This window comes from Colossoma macropomum, unplaced genomic scaffold (assembly GCF_904425465.1).
Source record: "Colossoma macropomum unplaced genomic scaffold, Colossoma_macropomum, whole genome shotgun sequence".
Taxonomy (NCBI): Eukaryota; Metazoa; Chordata; class Actinopteri; order Characiformes; family Serrasalmidae; genus Colossoma; species Colossoma macropomum.
This window is the reverse complement of record NW_023494787.1, coordinates 16,196,168-16,219,616: the sequence shown is the minus strand read 5'-3', so window position 1 is coordinate 16,219,616 and position 23,449 is coordinate 16,196,168. Positions and strand designations below refer to the sequence as shown.

Sequence of the window (23,449 nt, the reverse complement as noted above, 5' to 3'; positions counted from 1 at the left end):
CTGCTGTCAGACAATGAGACAAATATAAAATAGTCACTGAAACCTGGCCATTAAGACTACAAGTTAACCGGCAGTCACTTCAAAGCTGTTTCCAAGCTGCTGCTCTGCACTGCTAAAATTCTGATTTTATAACTGCGTCGTCTGACAAAATCATCATACACGTAATTTAAAGACTGTGGCTGTGATTTCAGCTGTATTTACATGTAAAATGATCATTCTGAGAGAAATTAGAGAAGAGAAAAAATTAGAAGCGACAGAATATCTTTCTTACTTTTTCTCTCACACAGCGCCCAGCCTCCGTCTGAGTAACAAACAACGAGAAGGATGATAGCGAGTGACAAGATAGTGATAATGGTCAAAACAATCAAATTAAATGAGCAAACAACAGAGATTAGTGACTGATCCTTGGCAACACATGCGCAGCTCATTCCCGTCTGTGTCAGCTGCCATGTGGGATAAATGTGCTTCTCCTACTCTCTGCCAGTCACTGAACAGAGCAGATGCAGAGAGAGACGCGCCTCTCACTCGTAGGGCAGTACTGGCAACTTCTGTGGAAAGTAGCTAAGCTTTGCCCAAAAAGTTGCTAGATTTGTCACAAGGTGCTTTTCTGAAAAATAAAGTCACTTAAGGGTCTGAAAAGTCGCTAAATCTGGCGACAGAGTTGCTTAGTTAGCAACATTACGTTGAGCAAATACTCAAGTACCCATGCACATCTTTAGTTCTTGTAGCTGATTGGCTAAGCCTTGTTCAAATCGATCCCTGTTTTAATACAAGATATGAAAAATTATTGCTCTGTTCATGGAATTCATGGAATATATTGCTTGGCAACAAAACCCTTCTGTTAACAAACTGTGTTGCTTGGTGGAAGAATAGTTTATTGCGATTGTTATTATTAATAAATCAGATTATACTGTTGGAACAAAATTTCCTCTCTCTGAAATCGTAACATTGCAGGAGAAGGAGAAAACTTTCTTAACTAGAATTTTTAGACTATTTCTATCGGCCTATTCATCACGCAGTATGAACACAATGCAAAGGGTAACTGAAACTTTCATACAGAGCATAAAAGTAAAAACGGAAAAATGGAATGGACCATGGTTTTTGCATGACTGACAATACATCGGACATTAGTCAGTTTTAACATATTGAATTTTTTTGCTGTTTTTCTTCAACTTTTCTCTCTTCATGTTAGTTTGTCAAGCTAACTTTGGGAGAAAAAATACATTTTAATCATATTTTAGTTGGAGCTAAGGCAACTAGCCTCATTGGCTTTGTTGATTATTTCATGATATTGCACTCACATTAAAGCACTCACGTTTCCTGCTAGCATGTTCATACATCTTGTATTAATACAAGATATGAAAAAATATTGCGCTGTTAAATTTTCTAGTGTATTGCTTGGCAACAAAACCCTTCTGTTAATAGAGTGTGCTGCTTGACGGAAGAATGGTTTATTTTGATTATTATTAATAATAAATTTTATTATTGCTCTGAAATGGTAACATTACAGGTGAAGGAACACAATGCAAAGGGTAAGTGGAACTTTCATACAGAGCATAAAAGTAAAACAGATAAAAATTGAACAGAGAAGGTTTTGCATGACTGTCTGTCCACCCCCTCATATCATTCTGAGCATGACACCATAACCATAAAATCACTCAAGAGCACTGTACACTGCAGCAGCTCTGTCTGTGTCATCATTTGTTTTGAACAGAATTTATGTATCTGGATGTATTTCTTTCCTATTGTATTACTTCATAGTTGAGCTATTGTAATGCTGAGCTGCTGTTTTAATGCACTGAAGCTACAAATGCACTGGGACTACAAAATGCTATGCTTTTAGTCACTTGAGGTGCAGCTCTCTTACCAAATCTGTCTTTTTTGGGGAAAGGGACTTCAGAGTGGCCCACGGGGGATTCCTTCTTATAGGAAATCCTTCCCTTAGCCATATCCTCTATGGGCTAAGCGTGTCTATGTGGCCTCTGGAGAGCCTGTCTGGGCACTGAGGGCAGCTTTGACTAAACTCAAGCCAACATGCAATGTCACAGTGATCATCATCTTTCAGAATATAATTCCCTTTCCCATGCTGTACTTTCTCAAGGCCTGCTAATAAAGCGCATAGAAGAGAAAAAGGAGAGCAGGGAGGAGGAGGGATTGTGGAAAATGGCTTGAGGTTTAGAATGTAGCCAACCTGTTTCTTTTCCATGGACTCTTTTGCAGGAATCTTTCCAAAGATGGTGGTTTGCTTACATAATCTAGTGCAATTAACTTCATATACAATAAATAATATAATAAAGAACATTTAAAGTTGTGTGTTTTGAGAGAAAACACACAACAGATTGCAAAAATAAGTAGTGGAAGGTTTTGGGGGAACAGCATGGAAGAAGCAATGCTGTTTGGTTTTGTTTGCCTCAAAATGTGTGGTTTCTTTGTGCAGCGTTGTTTTATTCATATAAATAGAGTCTATATGCTGTTGTCCAACATATACACTGCCTGTAGACACTTTGTCTTCTTTTTAGTAAGAAATATGAAAAACAACCTGCAGAAATTTTATCATAAAACAGCTATTCAGGAAAATGTGGGGTATAATTTGCTTCCACACTCAGCTTCATATTCATCAAAGTGTCTTGCTTGGTATGAAGTGCAGGATTTTCTTAAAATAATGATTGAATAATGGGAAATTCAAAAAATCAGAAAATGATTTTTCTGCACAATTTACACCTTGAGATATAAACAATCATTCAGATTAGTATGATATGAAGTGATACATTGTACAGATTCATTGTACCTACTGACATTGAGCTTACTTACAGTGGCAGTGATAGGAACCAGGTCACAATGTCTACAACACAAATACAGCCATTCTGTTCAAAGTGATATGAAATGTTAATAGTGGTAAAATAGTGGTAAATCTGAAAATAGTTTTCTTTAGGTTCTGTTTTGACTTATATAAAAAAAATCTCAAAACTGCCATTTTCATCCAAGTATTTCTTTTAAAACCATTTAATATAATAACTTTATATGGTGTAGCTTTAAAAGCTTTGAACTCTGGTGTTTGACATGGTTGTGAACAATTCTGACTCTGAGTTTCATTAGAATTGAGTATTTACATTAAACCACTATGAATGACTTTGTTCAAATCTTAGCCTTTTATATATGTGAATATCAGTGGATTTTCTTTTTGATAGACAGTGTAAAAGTAATGTGCCTCTGCTAACATCTGTGAAGCCCTCCTATTGATCTGTTTACATGTAAGGCAACAAACAAGTAAATCAAGCAAAAAGGTAATTGAGGTGAAAAAAACTGTCTAATTGGCTATTATTTGAAAAGAAGAGCCCAAAACCACTGAAAGCATCACATAAAAGTCAGTAACATTAGGGGTGAAGCTTTGATGGTGAAGTCTGTGTTGAGTGCAGTTAAAAACTAATGATGACTTTCACTTCTTAAAGTTCATGCCGGTCAGTCTCACTAACACCAAGAAGCAGATAAATCAGACAGAGCGTGGAGGAGAATGGCTGCTGAGGAACCTGATCTCCACTCTAACCTTTGTAGGAGGCTGTCAGTCAGCTCCTCATGCCTCCAGGTCGGGCTCTTTCTTTGTCTTTCATCAGGTTTGGCTCAAACTGGTCACGTCTCCTCTGGGCTCTGAAACAGAGGCGAAAAAGACATGCCTGAAGGCGTCTGTCGGCACGTCCACGCGTTTGTGTATTCTAGATATAATAACAACAGACCTGCCTTTTCGAATTTAGCCTCCCTCCCATTAACACATCAGCAGGTTGACTTTAGCAGGGATTACCGTACAGCTATGGAGGTATGTTATGTGTATGTTCTGGGTTTTTTCCTGTCTTGTTCAGTTCTGTCTGGATTCACTGAAGCGATTTCAGTGAACTGATGTTTTTTGTTTCATGCATGCTTTAGTTTCATGAGAGACTTTATTAAAGCCAATGTGAACATGTAACTTCTTCCTTATGGGTGAAATCTAAGACTTTCCTTTCATCTTCCACTTTGTCATGTTGAATGCCCTTCGCTATTTACTGCCTCAGCTAGGATGTACAGTTCAGATCCCAGTAATGCCACAAACAAGCCTTCCTCCACTTCTGGAACTCAGTCAAATTAGCCCTCAAAGTTGTGCCGATAAAGCTGATCGGACATTTCTGAAGCTCCTTTTCGCCCCCCCTGCTGTGCTGAGCACCCATTGACCTTCTCCATAATGACTCTATCCAGTCAGCTATGGAAGTAAACAGCATGTAGCCTGGGACAAATAAAGCAGAGACACTCAATTCACAACCCCCAGGAGTGCTGTATTGAACGAGGTTGGGCAAAGTTCAGACCGAACACAGTCGTGACTGTATTTTTGGTTATGTTTGTCCTTAAAAGGATCTTTGCCTCAAATCTTTGAGTCAAATGAAGGTTATGGTGCAAATTGTGGCCTCAAATGTCAATACTCATGAAAAATCCCACCTCTGCAGTATTGCTAATGTCTGCTAGTGCCCCTGGTGGGTTTCTAGTGGTATGTTAGCTCTATGCTCATGCTAACTAATGAAAAAAATCATTACAAAAGCTTTTAAAAAGTTTTTGCTGGTTCATGGTGGTGTCCAATAGTCAGTAATGGTATTTTGTGTTTTCCTGATGAGTTGATAATACAATGTGAATGATTTTATGGTTTAACAGGTGTTCTGTGACTGATTCCAGATGCATTTGATGGTTTCAGAATAGGATCGAAAGGTGTTCTACACGAAAGTGGTCTCTAATGGTAACAATGAAGCCGATTCCCATAGAAAACAAAACCATCAGATTTTAATCCAAATAGTTCTGCTAGTCTTTTTTCAGCAGGGAATGTGCATAAACATTCTTTTTGACATTCTAGATTAAACACAGACATTTGGAGCTTGTGAAAGACATTCCATATGTTTTATTTAAAGCTTATAACAGACATATTAACATATATTGACCTTGTATGTAGCAGTTTGGCAGTGGCTCAGTAAAGAGCTCTGGCGTAGAGCTGCCACTGTTTTCCATTAACAACTGAGTGAAACTTGGTTGGGCCTACCACTTGTAGTCATGGTCAGTGATGTATCTAGGACTTCCAAAAAGCCTGGAGTCACATTTTTGTCTCACAAAATTGGTCTCATCCTCTAGAAATAAAAATGCAATTGTTTTTTTCCACTGCCGCCTCATGATTAAGTTGGTGGTTAATTTAAATGGTAGGCCTTACTCCTAACCAATTGGAGGGCTCGCTTGCCTCTATCTACCTAGATAGCATAGGAAAAAAATCTGATTGGACAGTTGCCCATTGGGCAATAACCCTTTTGTTTCTTACCAAAACTTAACGTAAGACTACTAATACAGTACTTACTACTATTCATATAGTAATATAATATTATTAATACAGAGTTTCAATACAGTCAGCTTGATAATGCAATTAAATAAAAATGACACTGAAGTTATGGTGTAAGACCTTCCCCCGTGGCTAAGGACTCTTTCTGAGCTAGCTTGGATACAAATCTGATCTTTTCAAATCTGACCTGTGCCACTTTCATATGTGGTCCTAGATCGGATATGTATTTGATTCGTGACCATGCGACCGTAATGTGAATGCTCAGATCGGAATGAATGTGCTTTTTTTCACTGTGTGTGCACCATCATTCAGCGTTACCATGGCAGCAGTGCCGAACAGAAGTTAGAGCCTGTAAACAGTGGAAAAGCCACGCATGTCACCTTTTTCGCCTTGTCTCGCTCTAATGATGCAGCTGAGAGCTGATCAGAGTTAATTATCTTCGCAGCGAAGCTCGTTCTGCTCGTTAGTTTGTTTCTTGATGATGCACGTGATTCATTTACGTGACGTTACTGAGTAGAATGTGCCGGTTCGTTCACATTAATGACAGATTTGAATCACTTACCTAAACGACTGTGAACCATTATGTCAGAGAGATCGGATTTGAACAATGAGGCTCATACTGTGAACATAGCCTATACTGTGGTCAGTGAAATCCCCTACACTAGTTGTGCGAACTCTGGAGGTGTGTGTGCCTTCTGTGTTATGTATTGTTGATTTTTTGTTACTTTCTGATTGGAAAGCGTCCTTGAGCACTAAATAAATAAAAGTGATGATGATGATGATAAAGATTGCCTGAAATCATTAAACCTTCTGGCCTGCGTTCTAACTGTGGTGCACCCTCATCAATAGACCAAGACTACAAAATCATCAAAGCTGTTTTGTTCTTAGTTATCCAAGTTTGTTCTCAGAATATTTCAAATGTTTTCTTGCATTAAAAACCCGTTTTGGCTAAAACTGGCAGAATGTCCATTGTTAATGGAGCTCACTGACATTGGAGCAGTGAGATCACTTGGTGCTCTAAAGTGTGTAAATATTACCCATCAGCCTTCTTCAGACACATAGTCCCATCTGTCTGTTGTTGGAGCTTACGAAACCTGGAGTGGCTCACGACTCTCTTCCTCTCCCCCCTCCTCTTCTCCGTTTAGCTTTCCATGGTTCCCTCAGGAGCCACTCAGCCTTCAGGCTCCCTGGCTCCTCCCCGACAGTGCCGCATCTTAATTCTGCCTTCCGCCTTTTGTGAAAGCGAGGAATGAGGGAGAGCTTTGTAGAGATGTGAAGAGATGGGATTTAGCCGGGTACGGTTCGACTTCAAAACACTTAAAATGTGAGAAAAATGTGCGATGAATTCTTTGTCTGTCAGATAAGTTTTTTTGTGAGCGAGAGATTTCCCCCTCATCTGAGGCTGCTGAGTTAGCTGAGAAGAGATTCAGGTGTCTCAAGTTTAGAAGGAGCTTTATGGGACTTGACAAGGAGACGCAGGTTGGAGGGGGTTGGAAGGCGTCTATTTCGTACCCCCCTCTTTCATTTTCTCATTATTTCTCCACTCAACCCCTGTTGAAAACCTCACCTACCTGCTTGCTCTCAGTTTTGTTGCTGCAGTCTTTCACATTCATCTGATCTTTGAAACATCTAAGTGACAGCTGCACTCAGAGCATTTCTTTGCTAACACGCTAACACTCGCTGACTGACGGACAGGGCTTTGAGCTCATCAAACAGCGCTGATTAAAAAGCCCTCTGGTCTCAGACGCATTGAGCAGACGTGCTGCTTGAGACAAAGGAATCAAGTGGTTTCCAAACAAGCCATTTTCTGTAAATACGAACTCAAAAGTCGGAAATGGGCAGGAATGTAGCTGAATGCTGTAAAAGTCCAGCTCAGATTTAGATCTAAGGAACTGTTTATGTAGGTATACACCAGCTGAGAAACTCCACAATCAGTAATAAAAGTGGCTACACAGTTTCCTCAGAAGAAATCTAGTATATCTGGTGTACATATTTAGTCTACACTATGTGATCAATATTTGATGATTCATGTGTTTTATTGTTAAAGGTTTTAGCCAGTGAGCTCATTTTAAAATGTTCTCAACCAATTAGCATGTTAGCCAGTGAAAACTGAATGTAAGGTAATGATGGTTGTTAAGCTAGCCATCCTGCTATAACCCATTCACTGAGAACTAGCTAAAATTTTAAATACTGCGAACTAGATAAATATTTACATATATAAAAATGCAACCATATGGACACTGGACATTTTTAACATTCCAGCTAAGCAGATAACGTTATGCCCGGCTCTTTGTAGTCAACCTTGTTCAATGGGGACCATATGGGAACTGTGGGCTGATGCCAGTATCTGATATTTTTCATATATGTGTATGTATATATCTGCTGCCAATTGACAGCAGCAGATTTCTGGTGCGGTCAGTTGTGAGGTGTTGATGTTTTTGTTACTCAGTGGTCTGGTGAACCCACCGCATTATTATTTTAAATCAATACAGTCATAACAATTTATGTAAAAGTACACCGATGTTTAAAATATCGCAAGTAGCCAGCATAGCGTTCTCCTTTAGCAGCTGTAGCCAGTCAGCAGCCTGTCCATGTTGTCCACCCTCTCAAAAAGACACACACAGACACACACAAAAAGACACACACAGACACACAAAAAGACACACACAGACACACACACACCCACAGCAGGTCATGTAAGAGGAGAACAGAGTTAAGGGACGCAGCACCTTTACGCTTTTATTCCCCGCGGGTTCGCCCAACACCACGTGTGTAATATAAATGTGTAGGTGTGTAGGTGTGTACAGTGTGGTCATTGAAAATGTGTTATTTTATGTGTTCTTTACAGAAAATGAGTAAAGGCCAAGGAAACTGGGGCTGAAATAATAATAAATGCCATCATTTTTTTCTTTTGGTAAACATTGAAAATGGGTCCCACAGACTCCAACACCACACAAGTGTTAGGGATATGTATTTTGACTAATTTTGAAATTCCAGTATCCATAGGAGTTTTCACACATCTGGTTAACCGCAGGGAAGGAAAAATGAACAACAACCAAAAAAACGAACTTCAGCCGAAGTTAGCACAGGGCTATAGGCTTACATAGGTGACAACAGCACTGGAGATTCAAACTTGAAGACACTTTTTATTATTCAAACACAGTGTTGGTAAATTGGTAGGTTTTTATGTCAGATGAGTAATGGAAGCTTCCTTTTCCTTTTTTCCTTTTGCTAATTAGCAAATACTTTGTGGTACAGTGTTGGATGCTGATGAGAACGCATCATCTTCTATGTGAGGTCTTTTCTCCTCAGTGGACTATGTGCCAGAGAATATTTTTACTGTTTCTTCTTTTCTATACGTCTTATGAAGCAGTTGAGTTAATATTTGGCCATTTCCACCTCTGTCTATAGTGGTTTAATGTAATGCTAATGTCATTTTCTGCTACAGTCGTTTTTAGTTCTTGAATTTGTGATGTTCCTCCACAACTCTCTCTGAGGTAAAGCCTTGCCTGCATGACAGACAACACTTTGCACCACAGTGGTGAGTGGCAGCATGAGTAGATCCATCATGTGATGTCCACTGGTCGATGGAACGTCAGGCCAGCTGTCAGAGACCTTGTCTCTGGATTATGGAGCGATTCTCGCAGACAGACTGAATTTATTTTTAGCTTCGTATCTGAGATGGCGTCTGTCTCCTGCAGACGAGCTTTGATCACCTCTACACTTTCGCCCTTTGCTGAGGTCCAGCATATGACAGAAATGTCCTTGGCCAGATATTCAACTTGTTCTATGGGGAAACTTTTACAGTGGAAGTTCTCAATAGTGGATGTGCTACAAATGACATGTCTGTCTGTCTGTCTGTCTTTTTCTTCTGACAGGTTTGCGCTGCCCATCACTACAGGTTGAAGAATGGAAGTTTCCTCAGACAGCCAGACACAACATTACTGGTACAGTGCTCTTATTAATGTTTTGCCTTTAGGACTGAGTGATAAAGTAATATCAATATTTATTGAATATTATACCTTCTCAGTGACTCTTTATGAAAGGTAACTTTTCCATAATGGAACATATGATTAATGGTTGTAGTTGACAGCCGGATCAGTGACTGTTGGCAAGCATATTGTTTATACTCTAAATACAGGCTTCTGTTGGACTTGCAGGCCTTGTAAGCCTGAAACTGAACTGTAGTTTGTTAGAGGGGAATATTTGTGCATGATTTTGTATCGTTGAGATGTAACCAAAGTTATTCAGAGTGGCTTGATGTGAAATGGTTCATTGTAGAGAAACGTGTCGATGTCTTTGTGATGTCTGCAGCACAAATATGACCATTTTATTTTGTATTTAAAATGGACAGTGAACCTGCGCGTGTCTTCTAAATTTGTATATCGACACTGTCCAAGAAAAACAAGTATCTCCAAAATAGTGGCTTCACAGGAGAAGGCAAAAGCAGTCTTAACTTTTAAAGAAAGTTAAGGTAAAGAGATTTTATTCTAAGCAATTTTGGAGCATTTGTATTGCTTCATTTGTCATGAAACTTTCAGACACTGTAAAGGACAGCTGCTGCACTCAGATGATGAAAAAAATAATGTAATAAATACAAATAAAAATAACTTTTTTTTTTTGGACAGCGACAATATGTAATGTTGATAGTGGTGAAATGGTGGTGAATCTGAAAAAAAAGTTATTATTTGGGTACTATTTTGCTTCCCCTCCACCATGAATGGATTAAAAAATAATATTAAAAAAACATTTTAGGCCAAGATCTTATAGCAAAAGTATCATAAAACAATATCTCGGGCATTGGGCAGAGTATTCATAACTATTTAATGTAATAACTTTTTGTGAGGCAGCTTTTAGAGGCATTACTCCTCAGATGTCTGGTTCCTATCACCACTGAAATCTTACTGAAATTGCTTTGTCCCTGTAGAGCATGTCGAGCAAACCAAATGCATTTGAGTCACGCTAATACACGCTTCTGTGATCTGCCTGGCTACCTGCACTAACTGATGTTGTGCTGTGATCTGATACAAGGCTTTCTTATGTTGTTCTTGATGTGTGTTTACAGAAGTACATGCTTTTAATGTTTTTAAGCTACAACTCTCACTGGGGAAAGAAATGAACCAACATCCAACAGCTTATTTAAAGAATTTCCAGGAAATAAGGGGTCGAGAAACACGTTTCTTTGTGGGATTCTGTTGATGCCAGTGTTGAAATCAGTGATTCCTGCTTGGTTTTCTGTATTTGCTTATTTTTAAGTTGCTTTAAATTAAGGAGAGGTTATTCTCAGGGTGCTAAGATAAACATTATTATCCAAGATATTTTTCTGGGATAACTAGGTCAACGTTATCTATGTCATCAGCCCTAATTTTAAGAACTTTTTACCCTGTATATGAATTTAAGCATCCTGAATCTGAAGATAACTGTGATATTCAGTAATAGTATGATCATGAATTTTACATACACTACTGTTCAAAAATTTGGAATCATTTTCCAAATAAATACTTTTTTTAATATACAAAAATAACTTATACAGTGTGGATTTCATTCCTGCAAACTGGTCTTTGTTATTTTGTTTTGAATACTGTAAAAATTATTAAATGATTATTAAAAGAAATGAGTGTGATAACACTGTGATGATCTATTTACATAATTTTTTGTCAATTTTCTGTCTTGAGATTTGATATACACTTAATTTTTTTTTTTGTAAATTTGTTTATTGATGAATTTTGTAATATTAATTTTATAATAACTTCTCAATGTTATACAGCCTTTTCAGTCATTTTAGAGTAATCCACAGCTCTGTTCATCATTTTGGACACATCTTTTCTTAATTTTTGTTTTATTTTATCTTCCTAGTGTCTTACTGAATATTGGGAACTGGTAAATTTGGGCAGGACTGGCATTTTAGAATCATTTTATACATTTACCTTCAACCAAACTGGTTTTATATTGTTAAAAACATTGATACCAAAATTTTGACTTGTAGTGTATGTTTGATTCCTGGTGCTGTGTGTTTCCTTTAGAAGAATGTGTGTCTATGAGTGTTTGTTTCGGCATACATTTGTCTTAAAAAAGACTCCCGCTGTTTATGAAGCGTTTAAAATCTAAGCTCCCTGGGGGAACTGCAGCAGAAACACTCAGTATTGTAGAGTTCTGTCTTTAGAGATCTTACTGTGATCTCTTTGTGAGTTAAAGGCTTTTCTGCTGCAGCTGAGCTCCTGCTGTGACACTCCGGGTGGTGTATGTGTGTGTCACCTGGTAGACGGCTGATTGATTAGCCTGCTGGATGCTTAATGAATTGATCGATTGATTCGCAGGTTTCAATCTGGTGCGACGTTTCTCCCTGCTGAAGAACAGCGAGGTAAAGAAGATTCGTAATCCGCGAGGGCCCATCATCCTTCGCCTCGGAAAAGTCCGCCTCATCCAGCCCACTGAGTAAGCCTTCATCCTCCCTCTCTTTTTTCTGTCACCATCTATCTAATTTTTCCTAAAATTTCTTGGTTTATTTCTTCTTGAAGTTACCATTTACACTTACCATTTTCCCTCTGCTTCTGTTCTTTGTCCAGTTAAACCTTTATATGTCCAGGATTCAGTAAGCCAAAGGACTAAATCAGCAAGTTCAACATAAAGGGCTTTCTGGCCGAAAACTATTTTAATGATGTTTGTTATGTTGTGTAACATACTGTATCTTTGTGTTTTCGTACACCATTGTTCTCTTACTACAATACCCAGCATGCATTATGCTCACAGCATGCAATCATCAAGAATCCTTCCACAGTGATTAAGCAAATCCTGAAAATTAGCTTAGCTTCTGACATAGCAGCTGATGAAACTTGATATGATGTGATAATCGGCTTCCTTGCAGTATCGTTAGCTATCGAGCTTCCACCAGCGTTAGCCAGCAGTGGGCAATCAAACTGTGCTCTGTGCTCATGTTTCCATCCCAAAGCCCTTGTACTTTTTCAAACGTTCCTCCTACCTTCAAGATCACCAGAAAGGGTTTTCCTAGTATTTAAACTGGGAAATCTCAGCCTAGAGACTTATATGTAGGAGCTTATGTAGGAGGGGTCGGAGGAGAGTACTAAGGGGGCCACAGAAAGATCTCAGAGGTCGAATTCAGTTTATTCTGAACTCTAATAAGTCTGCTAGAGCTATGTCTTAAAAAAGTGGTGGTTGTTTAAAAAACACCCATAGGGGTGGCATGGGTGCAGTGGGTAGCACTGTCACCTCACAGCAAGAAGGGCCTGGGTTTGATTCCCCAGCTGTGTGACCATGGCCTTTTGTGGAGTTCTCCTGTTCAGGGTATTTCTTGCCTTCCGCCCAATGAGTGCTGGGATAAGCTCCAGCACCCCCTCCTGACCCAGGAGGGTATGTGGCTTAGATGATGAATAAATGAATATTTAAAAATGGTTGAAATGTGTGGTAGAAAATGAAATAGGGTCTTCTTTAATTTAGAAACAACTCAGCTAGTTTGTACTATTTTCCATGCAGTTACTGATAATATGACTTAGGTCATTTTTTTGATGACATTTACATGAATAGTTCAGACTAGTACTGGATGGTTTGGATAAAATTCAGTATTAGATAGGTCAAGTCAAAGTTTATTTATATAGCACTTTTTACAACAGGCGTTGTCACAAAACAGCTTTACAGAAAAATCTGGGTCCAAGCCCCCGTGATCAGGCGAATGGTGGTTAGTATAAAACATTAAAATGCAGAAAAGGGGAAAAGCAGGTGATTAAATAGTTCAAGTCTGTGTATGCAGCATCATCATCAGGAGGGTCAGTGGCGGACAGGGGGGGTTTGCACAGTATTGTACAGCAGGAAGCTCCATGGTGGTCAAGCTGGTCCAAAAGACAGCTGAGCAATGGGCACCTGATCAAGACAGATGAAGCAACAGCATCAGACCACACAGGATGGGCATTTATTCAGCTCGACAAAGAAACACTCAGGCAGTTAGTTCTGTTAAGAGAGACTGATTACAGTATACAGTGTTAACAGAGTGCAGCAGACACTCCGGCAGGTCTAGTTATTACAGCCTAACTAAAAGGGAGAAACAGAAGGTCACAGAGACATCAGCTCCACTCCACTCCACTGTCAACAAATCAGAGTGAACGTGTGAGAGCAGCACCAACACTCCCAGTTTATCACAATACTTTATGTCCTGGAACCCCCAGATCTGCTCCTTTTATCCAGTGGGAAAAACTAATTACCAAAGGCCCAACTAAACAAGTGGACTTAAAGACTGTGGCTGTGTCCCGAATATTGATTATTATGGTATTTGATCATATTTTAAGTTTGCATTTATAAAGGAATCATACTTTACAGGTTTACATCAATAATTAAGTTAATGAACCCATGTTTCCTGACTACGGCAAGTCCATCTAAACAATGTCCTTCAAATTTGTATTTGTATTTTTTTTGCATTTGTAGCTTGTATTATTTCTACTTTTTGGTTTTGCCACAAAGGTCACAAAAAGTGACCCAAAAAGGACCAGAAAGGTCCACCTCTGCCAGAAGGCTGTCCCTGATTGGTGAGAAGCTCATCTTGATTGGTGCAAGAACTCTTTATGACCCAGAATCTTGAACTTAAGATGTTAAACGTAAATATGGACATAGATTTACTATGGTACTAATTATCTATGAAAATGACTTAGATGTAACAGGCCTGGGATTTCTAGGGGTTAATGACATTTACACAAATAGTTCAGACTTGTGCTAGATAGTTTTGATAAAATTCCATCTCGTATATGTCAAGTCAAGTCAAAGTTTATTTCTACAACTGGCATTGTCGCAAAGCAGCTTTACAGAGAAATCTGGGTCCAAGCCTCCATGAGCGTCGCCAATGGGGACAGTGGCCAGAAAAACCCCCTAAGAGCAAGAGGGAGAAATCTTGAAAGGAACCAAGACTCAAAAGGGGAAAAACCCATCGTCCTCTGGTCGACACCGGATAGCAAACAACAACATAAGAACTAAATGAACAGAGATTTACTAGGAAACTAATTATCTATCAACACTGCTAAATCTGAATATCAGCATTACAGTGTATTGATGAGTAAAGATATACTCGCCCCAGCGTTAGTTCAGACATGTCTCTCTCTCTCTTCTCTCTCATGTGGTGCATGCTGTAGCAGTACATAACTGTCTGGAGCCACATCGCTGCCAAAGTATTAGCAGCAGGCCAGTACAAGCCCTGGTTCTTCTTAAGACGTCTTCGGAAATGTCTGGCTATTACAACTGAATGTCGATTAAGACCCTAAGCCTCAAGCATGGATAATTAGAACAGAAAAGCGAAAAATGCTACTTCCAGCTGGACTCATTAGCTACACCGTGTCCATTAGCATGCTAGCGCCCACACACATCTCCGCATTCACACAGCTAGGGTGGTAAAAATTTTATTAACAATAACTCTAAGTACCCATGGTCATTGGGTGTGACCATAAACCGCTGCATAAACCAATCTCTTTTATGGACACACTTTTATGTGACCATGCATTTTTCTGTGATTTCTGATGAGAATGTATTCTCATCAGGGGCTTGAAAGCTGAGACTACACATCAGATTCCTTTTTAGACATCCCTGTTGTGTTTTTTGTTCTTAGACATAACAGAAAGGATGGAACATTTGCCAAGTAGGTCAGATAAGTAGCACGGTCTGCTGAAGAGAAAGAGTTTATAACACTGTTGCTGTCTTTTATATCATAGGGATAGAATTGCTTCCGTCTTGTTACTGTCTTATTACACAATGTATTGTTACATTAAAATATACTTAAATGTAATTACATATAGCACAGAGTTTTTTACAACTTAGTAAGGCATGGGAATGAGATAATTAAGTCGTGGCTATGACTTAGTAAGGCAAGGGAACGAAATCATGCCTTAGTAAGCTGTGGTGAAGGCTTAATTATCTCATTCCCATGCCTTACTAGGTCGTGGCCCTGCGTTAGGATCTTGTTCCCGTGCCTTACTAAGTTGTGGTCATGACTTTTTTATCTGGCCACCGATTATTTTTATTTATATGGGATGTGACCAGAAGGGCTCCGTACGAATAAACGTTTCAGCCCTAATCACGTTTAATTACATTCAGTTTATATTCTTTATGCAGGTTTGTGCCTGCACTTAAAATATGAAGATGTTTTTGCCAAGCAAGACTACACACACAACAATTAAGCTCAAATCATATTAAAATATCTCCTAGGGTTAAGTGCATCACCACTCCCTCGATCTGCTCTACATATTTTATGCTGTTTGTATTCCAGGACATCAGTGTCCTTAGATGACAGAGACACATAAGATTCAAGATGTACTGAGTGGCTCCCAGCTAGAACTGCAGTCTTTGTTACTTTCCATCTATTCCTTGTTTTCCTATTTGTCTGCAGATATTTGAGTATGGGATCTGACTGTGTCTGTGTTCTATAAACCCCCCCCCCACCACCACCGCCCCCCACTTCTAGATGGAGGCTGTCCTCTGGCTGACTCTTAGGAGAAAGCTTTTAAACAGTTCTAAATAAATAAGGAGTTGCGAGAGCGAGCGTGAATGCTTATTGCGTTGGTTTTGGTTGTATTAAGCTGGATGTTGATGCAGCATTTTCAGACAAGCTGTATTGTGAGTGGAAATAGATTCCTCTAGAACAGGCCTAAGGGCATGTGCATACACTGCTGTAAAATGCTTACGTATGAGACTGGCAGGGGTTCTTTCAGCTGCCATGACATCATGCAAGACAGACATCTCAGTAAGCATTGAAGCACAAGTGTAGCTGTTTTTGTGTATTTAAATATGGATGGCTGGTATATAAAACTGTTATTTTTCAAAATATATAAATTACATATAAAAACTCAGAAGAAACGTGTAGGTTTACTGGTCATTTTGGTTAATAAATAATGTTTAGATTAGACCCTGCAACACAGTGCCAGTGAATCTGCTGTGATGAAGAGCTCTGCAGTTCTGTTCATGGTAGGATGTATATTGTAAACATTGTTAAACAAACAAATATTTTATTTAGAAGCACCTTTCAAAATACCACTGTACAAGTAATTTAAGGAAAAAAACAAAAAAAGAAACCATTAAATAATTTGAAAAGTGCATTTGATGAAGAAAAGTGATTACGCAGCTTAAGTAATTCCCTGGTATTGCTAGGGTGTTGTTAGGTGACTGATACAGTATCTCTGGTGGTTGCTTGAGGTTTGCTAGCAGATTCCTATGGTATTCCAGGTAGTTGCTAAGGTGTCTTAGGCGATTGCTTGGTTCTGCCAAGCAGTTGCTAGAATGTTGCTTGGTGGTGGCTTAGGTGCTGCTAATCAGATGCTATGATGTTTTAGGTGGTTGCCAAGACATTGCTTGGCGGCTTCTGTGGTATCCAAGGTGATTGCCAGGGTGTTACTAAGCGGTTGCTATATTGTTTCAGGTAGTTGTTAGGGTGTAGCTAGGTGGTTGCCATTGTTTGCCGAATGGTTGCTAGGGTGTTGCTAACTGGTTGCTGTGGTAGTTCTCGTGGTTGCTAAGCAGTTGCTGTGGTGTTCCATGTGGTTCCTAGGGTGAAACTAAGTGGTTGCATGGGTGTTGCTAAGTGGATACTATGTTATCACTGTTGGTTGCTAGGCAGTTGCTGGGTGGTGGCTATAGTATTCTAGGTGTTTGCCATAGTGTTGCAAAGTGATATCCCAGGTGGTTGCCAAGGTATTGCTAAGCAGTTGCTATTGTATTTCTGGTGGTGGCTAGGGTGTTGCTACGGTGTTCCAGGATGTTGCTAGCGTACTGTTATGTTAATACTATGGTATTCCAGGTGGTTGTTAGGGTGTTGCTAAGTGGTTGTTAGGGTGTTGCTTTTTGGTCCAGTCCAGAAGCTGTGTTGGACAGGGTTACATCACAACAGGAAAGAACTCACTTCTGCATGGATAACACAGGTACTGCTTCACTGATACAGCAGGATGTTGTACTAATTGTAAGACCAATTTAACCATCATATCACAAAAATGTAAAGCTTTCATAAGCTGATCCTTCCAAGTCAATAACTTCACAACTTTTTGTGGTTCATTTTTGTTATATAATCATGAATGTGCACCAGCCACACTGGTCCATTGCAGTTCATTGCAGTGTTTACTGTAAAACCATCACTTTATAAGGGTGTTTTCCCACTGCACATTAAAACAGTAGAACTGATCCAAACATAAACCAACTGAACATACGGTTCTAGTTCTTGTTCATTGCCCACCTGCTCAAGAGAGAGCTTGGTGACATAACCTTTGCATTTAATGGTCTTTTTGGTCATTTTATTTCATTCTAAATTGTCTTATTTGGCTAATTAGCTACACTGTTTGCCAGTTATCTTACCTCATTGGCTGATAAGAAATACTGCACTATTCTGCACACAAATGCCTACATTTTCATAGAATCATGTATGGAATCAAAGCCTAATTATTTTCTGCCGAGTGTTAAAATATGAGCAATAACATTCACTCTGTGGCAGTTAGCATAAATGCAAACAGCGTTAGCTTATTATAGCTTATGTCGCCTTACGCTGAACTATCTACAAAGTACTAAAATAGCAACCAAGTCATCAACATATTCCTAGTCCTAGTTTACATTCTGGTGCACATATTGGTCGTGTAATAGTGCTTAGCAACTTCATCTTCATCTGTGTAACGCCTCTCCCCAGCTCCGCTGAAACCACTGCAACTACAACTCCCAGAATCCTCTGGGAGGTCACCTGGCTCCCGACTCAGTACCATCCATCTATCCACGCTCTGCTTCCCCTGATTACTTATTTCCACCATCTTCATCTCACCCCATATAACCTGTCTGTGTTCACACTCACATTGTGAAGTATTGTGTCAGCCTGCTGTCTCGTTTTTGACCTCTGTCTGTCCGCTTTTGACTCTGTTTTGCCTTGTTTGTGTTCTGGCCTTCTTACTTGCTTTTTGATTCTGTTTTTTGGCCTGTTTTTGGATTCTGTTACTGGTTTGCCCCTTTATTAAACATTTAAACCAAAACCCTCTTCTGTTCGCATCTAATCCTTCCAGACACCTCACAATCTGGAAGAGTAAAGAATTCGCTAAGGACAGAGGACCCCTCAGAAGGATAGTAGCTATACTTGCTTTTGAAAGCTGAAAAACAGGAAAAACTTAAGTAAAATCCATTACATACTTGGGTACATTTGCCATTATAGCCTCAAACACAAGATTTTACTGTTGTTATCTGTGTTTTGTCTATTATGTCTGAATTTATTATATAACCCCATTTCAAAAGAGTTGGGACGCTGTGCAGAATGTAAATAAAATGCAATTATATTCAAATCATGTAAACCATATTTTTTAAGGAAAATACTACAAAGACAACATATCAAATGTTGAAACTAAGAAATTTATTGTTTTTTGAAAAATATATGCCAGTTTTGAATTTGATGCCAACAACACGTTCCAAAAAAGTTGGGACGGGGGGCATGTTTACCACTGTGTTTTATCCCCTCTTCTTTTAACTACACTCTAAAAGCGTTTGGAAACTGAGGAGACCGACTGCTGTAGTTTTGAAAGTAAAATGTTTTCCCATTCTTGCTCGATGTAGGATTTTAGCTTCTCAACAGTTCGGGGGCTCCTTTGTCATATTTTTCAACTCATAATGCGCCAAACCTTTTCAGTGGTGACAGATCTGGACTGCAGGCAGGTCAGTTTAGCACCCAGACTCTTTTAAAACGGAGCAATGCTGTTGTAATACATGCAGAATGTGGTTTGACATTGAAATAAGCAAGGCCTTCCCTGAAAAAGACGTTGTCTGGATGGCAGCATATGTATATAACATTCAGCATTAATGGTGCCTTCACAGATGTGCACATCACCCATGCCATGTGCACTAATGCACCCTTATACCATCATAAATACTGGCTTTTGAACTGTGCACCCATAACAAGCTGAGTGGTCTTTAGCCTGGAGAACACAGTGTCCATGATTTCCAAAAAAAAATTCAAATGTTGATTTGTCAGACCACGGGACACTTTTCCACTTCACCTAAGTCCATTTTAAATGAGCTTGGGCCCAGAGAAGGTAGCAGCATTTCTGGATCCTCTTTATATATGGTTTCTTCTTTGCATTTTAGAGTTTTAACTTGCATCTGTGGATGCAGCGACGAACTGTTTTCACAGAAAGTGATTTTCAGAAGTGTTTCTGAGCCCATGCAGTGATTTCCACTGCAGAATCATGTCTGTTTTTAATGCAGTGCTGTCTGAGGGCCCAAATATCATGGCCAGTCAGTACAGGTTTTCGGCCTTGTCCCTTGCCTACAGAGATTTCTCCAGAATCTCTGAATCATTTAATGTTATTATGTACTGTAGATGATGAAAAGCAAAAAGTGTTTTGCTCTTTTATGTTAAGATATGTTATTCTTGAATTGTCTTTCACAGAGTGGTAATTCCTCCTCATCTTTACTTCTGAAAGACTCTTTTTATACCCAATCATGTTACTGATCTGTTGCCAATCAACCACCAGGTGTTGTTTTAGCATTACACAACTTTACCAGCCCTTTTGTTGTCTCCGTCCCAACGTTTTTGGAACGTGTAGTTGGCATAAAATTCAAAATGGGCATATATTTTTCAAAAACAATATAATTTCTCAGTTTCAACATTTGATTTGCTTTCTTTGTACTATTCTCAATGAAATATAGGGTTTAAATGATTCGCACATCATTGCATTTTGTTTTTATTTACATTTTGCACAGCATCTCAACTTTTTTGGAAATGGGGTTGTAAATTGAGCTGCTTCCACTCTGACTGAATGCAAATTATTCACTTATAAGTATAGCCAACCATTATGTTTACAAACATTCTGATTTGGTCTTTATAAGCCCATCACTCCCATAGGCTAAACATTGGAGTTGGTTCAGTGTCGATATTTCAAAAAATCTCAACTTGGCATACTGTAATCAAAAAGAAGAAGAAGAAGAATAGAAATAGAGTAACAATAGTGTCAATCACTGAACTTTGTTATTGTCAGAGTAAGTTTTTGGGCCACATTGCCTTTTAACTTTGGTCATACATAGATTTAATAGAGGTACATCACTGGTGCTTGCTATTCTGTGTTGTAGCTGCAGAGAAAATTGTACAAAACTTTTGAAAATAATGAAGTTTATAGAAACAATCTCTAACTGAAGGCCACCGACAGGTAGACATATATTTACACACAGAGACACACCACACTGTCAGAACGCCCCTCGTTCAATATGGGTTTTCCAGAGCCCCAGGTGTTTTTCCCATTTGAAAACAGAGCTCTCTCTCCCCCTCCAAGTCCTCCTCGTCTTTCCTGGGAGAGTATGTTCCGAATTCACACTGACAGACTTGTTTCCTTTACGCAGAATGTAGCCTGCTTTAAAACACTTCTCTTTCTCTCTTTTTTTCCTTACTACAACCCCCCCGCACTCTGGGTTTGCATGTTATCTGGCCACCAGCCTCCAGTGTGAGTCACTCTGTGAACTCAGACCAAGGTCTGTAATAGAAACAGATCCACAGTGTCCTTTGTCTCCAACTCTACCACACTGAGTGTGTGATGTGCCTGTGAATGAAAAGGCGGTGAGTGAGAGTCTTAGTGTGAACATGAGTTTTAACTCTACACGTTCTCTACACTCTCCACTCTCCCCCTTTTCTTTCTCCTTTCTGTCCTCTCTCTATCTCTCTCTGTCCCCCACCCTCTCTCCATCTGTCTCTCTGTCTGTCCCCCTCTCCTTCCCCTCTGTCTCTCTCGCTGTCGCTCTCTCTCTCCTCTCTCTTCCTGTCTCCCGTCTCTCTCTCTCTCTCTCCTCTCTTCTTGTCTCCCTTTCTCACTCTCTCTCTCTCTCTGTCCCTCCCTCTTTCTGTTTTTCTCTCTTTCTCTCCCTGCCTGTCCTCCTCTCCTTCCCATCCATTGCTCTTGCTGCGCTCTCTTTCGCTTCTCTCTTCCTCTCCTCTCTCTCTCTCTATCTGTCCCTTACTGTCTCTCTCTCTGTCCCTCCCTCTTTTTGTTTCTCTCTTTATTTCTCTCTCTGTCTGTCTGTCCCCTCTCCTTCCCATCTATCTCTATTGCTGTTGCACTCACTCTTCCAGTCTCTCTCTCTCCCCTCCTCTCTCTCTTTTCTGACTCATTCTCTCTCTCTGTACTTCTCTCTTTCTGTTATTCTCTCGCTCTGTCTACCCCCTCTCCCATCTCCGTCTCCCCTTTTCCTGTCGTGCTCTTTCCGTCTCTCTCTCCTGTTTGTCTCCATCTCTCTCTTTCTCTATCCCTCTCTCTTTCTGTTTCTCACTTATTCTCTCTCTCTCTTTCTGTGTCCCTCTCTCTTTACTTTTCTCTTTTTCTTTTCTCTCTCTCTCTGTCTATCTCTTCTCCTTCCTGTCTTTATCTCTCTCTCTCTCTCTCTCTCTCTCTGTGTGTTTAGAGGGGGCCTCTAGGTTGGCAGCTGTTCTGTTATTTCCCTCGATTCTCCCAGTCTGTTGTAAATCACTGTCATACTTGCCTTTTGTAAAGAGATGAACCAGCTGCTTTACTACTCTGTGTGTGTGTGTGTGTGTGTGTGTAAGCATGTGTGTGTCTATGAGTTCTCTCACCTCATGACCCATATAGTGTGTTCGAGTTCAGTACGAGAGAGAGGGAGAGCATGTTTGCTATGGTAAACACATTCTCACAGTTTGCCTGCCCTTGACCTGTTGAGAAGCAGCCAAACGCTGGATGCAGAGAGGGCCTGAGATGGGAATAGATATGAGGTCGACCGAACCGCGTTTCTTATGAAAATCAGTGTCAGGGGTTATCCTCTTCTCCACATCCAAACCATGCAAGCAGAGAGAAACCCTGATGTACACCTCCCACCCCATCACTCTCACCCCACAAACAGCGGTCTGGTGTATGTGTGTGCGTTCGTATACACTGCCTATCAAAAGTTTGGGGACACTTTTGTCCTTAATGCAAATGAGTATGTTCCCTTTTGTACCATTAAAGACTAACCAGCTGTATGTTGGCAAAAACAAAATAACGTGTAAATATTTGTGACAGTGCTGCTGTGAGAATAATGCCTAATGATATCCCCTTATTGTGGTGTCCTCACCAGCACTCAAACCCTTCACAGTTAGATCACCTTTGGGGCAAAAATGTTCCAATACGTGCTTTTATCAATAGTTTGTAAAAGAAAACTCTTAAATTGTTTAATAAATAACAATTTAATTACCCACTCTTGCTGAAAAGTCACATATATTTCACATGTGAAGTGTGCAAAAACCAGATGTGTACACAAGTAAGCACTGTTTTCACCTGATCACACTTTTTTCATGTTAACACGATTTCATATGTGATATCATATTTTTTCACATGATCACATTTATTTCATGTGAAATGTGCAAAAGCTGTGTTTTATTCACGTAAAATTCATGTGACTTTTCTGTAAGGGAAGCAAAATGAACACAAATTGTGTTTAAAAGTGTTTAAAAGTTACTCAAAGTATTAGCAAATAGCTGTTTTGTGTTTTTTTTTTTACTTCTTTAATCAGGGTTCATGTCACGCTTCCCTCCGGTCCCTCTGTTACTAATTCCCAGCCTCTGGACTCCATTTCCCAGAACACCCCACCTGATCACATGACCCCCAATCTACCTCACGTGACTTTCCACCTTTCTACTTCACTTGATTACTAATTCAGCTCACCTGTTAAGCTCACTATATAAACCCCTCAGCTTGTTTGCATGTTGTGAAGTATTGTCTTTGTTATGCAGAACCTTGCTGAGCCTTCCAGTCTGCTTGCTTGCTTGCTTGCTTGCTTGCTTGCTTTTCTGTGTATGACCATTGCTTGTTTGTTTTTGACCTTGTTATTTGCCTAGCCCTCTTTGTATTGTTGGTATATCTGGTTTGACCTTCTTTTCTGGATACCAGGCTCGGTTTTTTGGACTTCCCTCATGGTTACTGTTTTCTTGATTTGGCTTTTGACTTTGGACAGGTTGACCTTGATTTTGGATGCTCGATTTGTTAATAAACCTATTTTACTTCAGTTTGGTGTGCAAGTGTCTGAATTCTGTCCAAGCCTGACACTATTTTGCGAGGACCGAGGCACCTTTTTTTCTATTGTTTTAATGGGAGTTAAGCATTTTTGCATGCTGGACACCTCACATTTTAT

The 23,449-nt window shown here is 39.6% G+C and overlaps 1 protein-coding gene across 5 annotated transcripts in view; it reads left to right on the top strand.

The window, feature by feature from the left end:
* Window positions 1–23,449, top strand: part of col16a1 (collagen, type XVI, alpha 1) — a 134,208-nt gene that overhangs the window by 8,486 nt on the left and 102,273 nt on the right. For all 5 annotated transcript variants that reach the window (XM_036566251.1, XM_036566253.1, XM_036566249.1 and 2 more), the window contains exons 3-4: window positions 9,217–9,285; window positions 11,656–11,773. In XM_036566251.1, the coding sequence (XP_036422144.1) occupies window positions 9,217–9,285; window positions 11,656–11,773 (187 nt within the window). The remainder of the gene's footprint in view (window positions 1–9,216; window positions 9,286–11,655; window positions 11,774–23,449) is intronic.